The sequence below is a fragment of the Ctenocephalides felis genome, unplaced genomic scaffold (assembly GCF_003426905.1).
Source record: "Ctenocephalides felis isolate EL2017-DRISC unplaced genomic scaffold, ASM342690v1 CF-g0.4_SCAFFOLD_01886, whole genome shotgun sequence".
In the NCBI taxonomy this organism is placed as follows: domain Eukaryota; kingdom Metazoa; phylum Arthropoda; class Insecta; order Siphonaptera; family Pulicidae; genus Ctenocephalides; species Ctenocephalides felis.
This window is the reverse complement of record NW_020538040.1, coordinates 65,558,524-65,564,523: the sequence shown is the minus strand read 5'-3', so window position 1 is coordinate 65,564,523 and position 6,000 is coordinate 65,558,524. Positions and strand designations below refer to the sequence as shown.

The following is a 6,000-nucleotide window of genomic DNA, read 5'->3' as shown; positions in this document are numbered from 1 at the left end:
TTAATTTTATAATGTTTGTATGTACATTTTTTTGTTTTTTCTTCGGGTAAGTTTATATACATTTTTGTAAATAATCTTATATGCATACGCAATATATTTATGTTCCGGCATTTATAACAGTTCTCCCTTTAATTTCACCAAAATGTAGATCCACTAATAATGAAATAAAATAATTTGTCAAAATGTCTATCTAATGATATAACTAACAAATTTCTTTTTTATTTGATAGTTTCAGATACTAAGGATAGTCACATATTTTTGAGTATACAGTGCTGCTAATTACTGTGTTTAATCAACAGAATTTTTTTATCTACAAAACCCACTATTGACAGGTATAGTTCTAACAGTACTCGAAAGAATGAAGTAAAAACCAAATTTCAACTAGCTGTAAGTGGAATTCTGTCTTAAGGCAATTAAGGCATCGTGCCTTAAGGCAAATTGCTGGAACTTCCCGTACCAAAATTATTATTTTTTAAAAACGATTAACATTTGTGAAAAAAATTTACTTTGAAAAAATAAGATTTTTGAGAAACTATAAATTGGACAAAAATTACTTTTTTTTGAAAAAAAAGTTTTTTTTTTAATTTTTTTTTTTTGAAAAAAATTTTTTTTTCTTTATTTTGACATATTGTGGAAGATCTGAACTTTTTTTTCAAAGCAATCGTACTGCTTTAACTGCATAGGGACAAATATAAAGCGCGTAAGCGCCGCTTCGCTGTCTAACGCATAAGCATTGGTACGGAACCCATAGGAATGTTAACAAAATGTATACTTATTGTTAAAATCTCTATAAAATATCTGATAATTTGATGTGCATATGTCTAATGATCATTTTTGACCGCCAAATGGCTCATTTTTTTACTTTTTCCTCCATATCTCCGAAACCGCTAGACCTACCTTCATGAAAATTTTATCGATTTTTCATCTTGTCAATACAAGTGAAACGTTTTTTGAATTATTCAAATCGGACGCTCCGTTCTCTTGAAAACTGAGTTACCGTTTTCGGCACTTTTTGCCCCGTATCTTCGGAACGGCTAGACCTGTCTTCGCCAAAAACTAATCAGCACGTCTCCTTATCAATACGAATCGAATGTTTTTTAAATTATTCAAATCGGTTGATCCGTGTTCCCGAAATCGTCGACGAAAATTTGTATCCGCACATACATACACACACGTACATACACACACACACACACACACACATACATCCATTTTTTCTAAGGTATGCCAAAATGTTCAGAAACCTCTAAAACGTAAAGATATATAAAAATTTTCATTTTCGATTTTTTTGCGATTACTATAACTTACCCTACGGGAAGTTAAAAAATTAAATCCCAAGTATAAAAAAAAAAAGATTTAAATTATTTACAAATATAGTAACTGAGCACATACTATTAATAAATAAATGTTAAACTAGCTGTAAGTGGAATTCTGTCTTAAGGCAATTAGGGCATCGTGCCTTAAGGCAAATTGCTGGAACTTCCCGTACCAAAAATTATTATTTTTTTTAAAAACGATTAACATTTTGAAAAAAATTTACTTCGAAAAAAATAGATTTTTGAGAAACTATAAATTTGCCAAAAAAATACTTTTTTTTTCAAAAAAAAAAAATTTTATTTGAAAAAAAAATTTTTTTTGAGAAAAAATTTTTTTGAAAACAAAAATTTTTTTGAAAAAAAATGTTTTCTTCATTTTGACATATTTTGAAAATTCTGAACTTTTTTTCAAAGCAATCGCACTGCTTGAACTGCATAGAAACGAAATGTCAAAGCTCGCAGGTGCCGCGCCGCCGTCTAACGCATAAGCATTGGTACGGAACCCACAGAAATGTAAAAAAAAATTATACTCATTGTTAAAATCTCTATAAATATCTGACAATTTGATGTGCATATGTCTAATGATCATTTTTAACCGCCGAATGGCATTTTTTTTTACTTTTTTCATTAGATCTCCGAAACCGCTAGACCTGCCTTCATGAAAATTTGATCAATTCTACATCTTGTCAATACAAGTAAAATGTTTTTTGAATTATTCAAATCGGACGCTCCGTTCTCTTAAAAACGGAGGTACTGTTTTTGGCACTTTTTGCCCCGTATCTTCGGAACGGCTGGATCTGCCTTCGCCAAAAACTAATCAGCACGTCTCCTTATCAATACGAATCGAATGTTTTTTGAATTATTCAAATCGGTTGATCCGTGTTCCCGAAATCGTCGACGAAAATTTGTATCCGCACATACATACACACACGTACATACATACATACATACATACATACATACATACATACATACATACATACATACATACATACATACATACACACACACACACACACACACACATACATCCATTTTTTCTAAGGTATGCCAAAATGTTCAGAAACCTCTGAAACGTAAAGATATATAAAAAATTTCATTTTCGATTTTTTTGCGATTACTATAACTTACCCTACGGGAAGTTAAAAATTAAAGCTTTTAAATATATATACATATATAAAATGAGAAAGAGTGTACATCAGTTTTAGAAAAACTAATGTTTCAGAATTTTATTACTATTTTTTTTTCAGATAAAACCTTATAAAAATGAAAAATTAGAAACCAAACTAGCAACCAGAAATAGGAAAATTTAAAAAACATTAAAGATTCTATATTTTATAAATTGACCATTATAAAAAGTTGAACAACAAAAAAACAAATTAAAGATTAAAAATTCAATTTAGAATTCTAAGAAGCGCTGAACTGATTTTGAAGAAAATCATTAAAACTTGATAAATTGACAAAAATAATGTATGAAACGAGACCGCCATCTCATATTTTATTAAAAAATAAGGAAAAAAAAAATCCTGCGCCCTAAAACATTTTATAATTAAAATTCTCAAAATATGAATACACAGTTTTCATCTTAGCGCTTTCCTTAAAAAATAAGAATTTGAGAAATTATGCAGTTTTAATTATTTCAACTAGTCAAAAAACAGTTTAGCGGACCCGTTAAATATTTTCAGAGATATTTATTATTTATAAATATCATATTTTCGAATACTGGTATGTTTAACGTATTAAAAGTTTATTTATCAATATTTGGATATACTAAATGGAACCCCACAAAATGAAAATCCAACAGCTAAGCTAAATTGTTAAATACACTGCTATTATAGTCAAAGAATTAATATGGTGAAAAAATATTTAAAATTTGAATAAATGGATATAATATAATAAAGAACATTTATTTTGTCGTTTAGGCACGTTGTACAGATTCAATTTGCAGGCGGTTTGCTCGGATAAAGAATGATGTTATTTTAATTTTAAACGCTTACAGTTCGTTAACAAACAATATACATATAAAAAATTATTTGAAGCAGATAAAATTACTTAAATCATTGCACAAAAAGAACTGTACGATCCTTATTTAATCTTTTTGAATCATAATTTTCGTAATGTTGCTATACAAATTGCCATACTTAAAAGTTACACGAACAAAAACGAAATCAGAACATGTCTGAAACATCTAAAAGCTTTTATCAAATTTCACTCTATCAATTTAATGAACACCGAATAATGCGCAATTGATCTTGAGCACATCTCGCATGATAGAATCTTACTCGATAGTATTCGTTTGAAGCGCGCGCAAGTATTATAGGAAGAAATCATAAATATCCAGAATGTTGAAACTGTACAAAATAATTGTTGGTAGAAACAAAAACTGACCTTGAGTGCAGGTAACATGACTTGTACATCTGGAGGCACGAAAAGACGTGGCGAGCTGACCTGCGCGGATATCAGAGTTACGCAACGGTCCAGCATCTGCGAAGCCATCTCCAGCGCGACGCCCAGAGCGCGCTCTTGAACCTCTCCACGGCGATCTGCAGCAAGGTGAAATTCGGCATCGGTTAGTCGTAAACAAAACAAATCGCTACTTTACACAATTACATCGCATTCATGAAACTAGTGGAGCATGGCATTTATAAATTTATATTTCTGAGAATTTTGATTTTGAAGTAAAACTTCTTTAGGCGCGACTAGGGTGTAAATCCGTACAAATGCAACGGAAATAGCGTTACGCCCGAACTGTACGTCATTCACCCTCGATGAAATCATTTAAATACAGGTCGATTGTGATTAGTCGTCGTGTATGTGAATAGAGATCTGTCGTTGTATGCGTACCGGCGTCAACGTTGTATGCGTACCGATATCAACAAGCAAATCGGCATAGATAAATACATTCTAAACATTTTAAAGTTACATCGTAATACAAATCTTGATTCAATGAAAAATGCCTGAATCAGAAGAATATTTTACCCTATTCCTTGAAAATAATAAAACAAATTAAACATTTAAATTAATTGATTAGAAATTATTTCTATATTATTCGTAGTTTCTATAAATCTTTGAAGTTATTATAATAGAAAATATTTTTTAGGCAGGACAGATATTACAGCTGTTCAAAGAATGAGATTATATCGCCAGCAAAAAAGTAAAAAAATACAAGTAGTCAATTAATGTATGTTAATTTTAACTACACGAAGTTCTCCAAACACAATTACATGATGAGTAAAGTAGCAAAAACAATATTTGTTTAGGCGTTGTTTAAATCCACTGTGTGAACAAATATTATAGAATTTATTAATCAGCAATTACTTTGTTTCTCTAATAAAGGTTCATTTCTAAATGCTAATTACAATGACAAACCGATCGTGTCATATTTGAAGTATGACTTTAATTACATTATTGGTTTTAAATATTATACATATTTTTAATGCTATTATAAATATATAATTTGAAATTTATCATTATAAAAATGTGTATAATGGTTGACACTAATAAATGTGTGCATCACTATTACTAATAAACATTATTCAAAATTTTTACTTAACTTAAATTTGCTACTTTGTACAGTAGCAAATAAGTTTTACATCAATCGCGTGTGAACCTTACTCGCACTCTTTATTTAATTTGATATATTTTGAATTTTCTGACAATTTTCAACTTTTTTTAAAGTAATCGCGCTGCTTTAGCTGCGTGAAGACGAAATATTGAAGCTCGTAAGCGCCGCGTCGCATTTTAAAGGATGATATAGAATATTATATGAATTTATAAAATATTCTGAATTAGTCATTAAATTTTGATAGATTAGTTAGATAATAATTTAGTTTTGTCAGATATATTGTATATGACTAAATGTGTAGAACGAGGTCAAATAAAACATAAAAAAAATTAAATATCTATAAAATATCTGAAAATTTAATGTGCATATGTCTAATCATCATTTATGTCCGCCTATTTCATTTTTTTATTGGATCTCTGAAACCGCTAGACCTGTCTTCCCAAAAATTTAATCAGTTATTCATTTTGTCAATACAAGTAAAATGTTTTTTGAATTATTAAAATCGGCTCTCCGTTCTCTCAAAAATCGAACTACCCTATTTAGGCACTTTTTGTCCCGTATTTTCAAAACGGCTCGACCTGCTTTATCAAAAACTAATCAGCAACGCGTCTCCTCATGAATTGGAACCGAATGTTTTTGGATCATTTAAATCCGTTGATTCGTGTTTGTTGTCCCAGATTACAACCTAGTGTCCTGAGTTTTTCTAAGAGCAATAACTGTCCCGGATTTGGAACTTTTGTCCCGGATTGTCCCGAGTTTTCGAAAAGTATAGGTTCAATTGAATCTTCGCAATTACTTTATAATAAAATTAGAATTTCCCATGAAATATCTGAAAATTATATATACGACGAGTATGCTTATATCACACAAACGTTGCCGAAGTCAAAATTCCAGAGTCGGATTAAAATAGCCTCTCACATTAAAAATTTCGAACTTCTATTTTCAATTGTATATAAAATAGCAAAAATTATGAGAACGAACTTGACTGTCTGGCACAAGTGCAATATTTACTAATTTAATTATGAAGAAATTTGAATTAAAATTTTATACAAGGCTTAAAACCAAATAAATATTGAGATTTTATACATCATAATCGAATATTATAGATCTAACTGAAAG

The 6,000-nt window shown here is 29.8% G+C and overlaps 1 protein-coding gene across 1 annotated transcript in view; it reads right to left on the bottom strand.

Moving 5' to 3' along the window:
* Window positions 1-3,373: 3,373 nt before the first annotated feature.
* The window catches only part of LOC113375232, a 46,425-nt gene continuing 43,798 nt past the window's right edge, over window positions 3,374-6,000 (bottom strand). The window contains exons 11-12 of the mRNA XM_026615177.1: window positions 3,705-3,859; window positions 3,374-3,439 (exon numbers count right to left, since the gene is read on the bottom strand). Of these exons, the coding sequence (XP_026470962.1) occupies window positions 3,374-3,439; window positions 3,705-3,859 (221 nt within the window). The remainder of the gene's footprint in view (window positions 3,440-3,704; window positions 3,860-6,000) is intronic.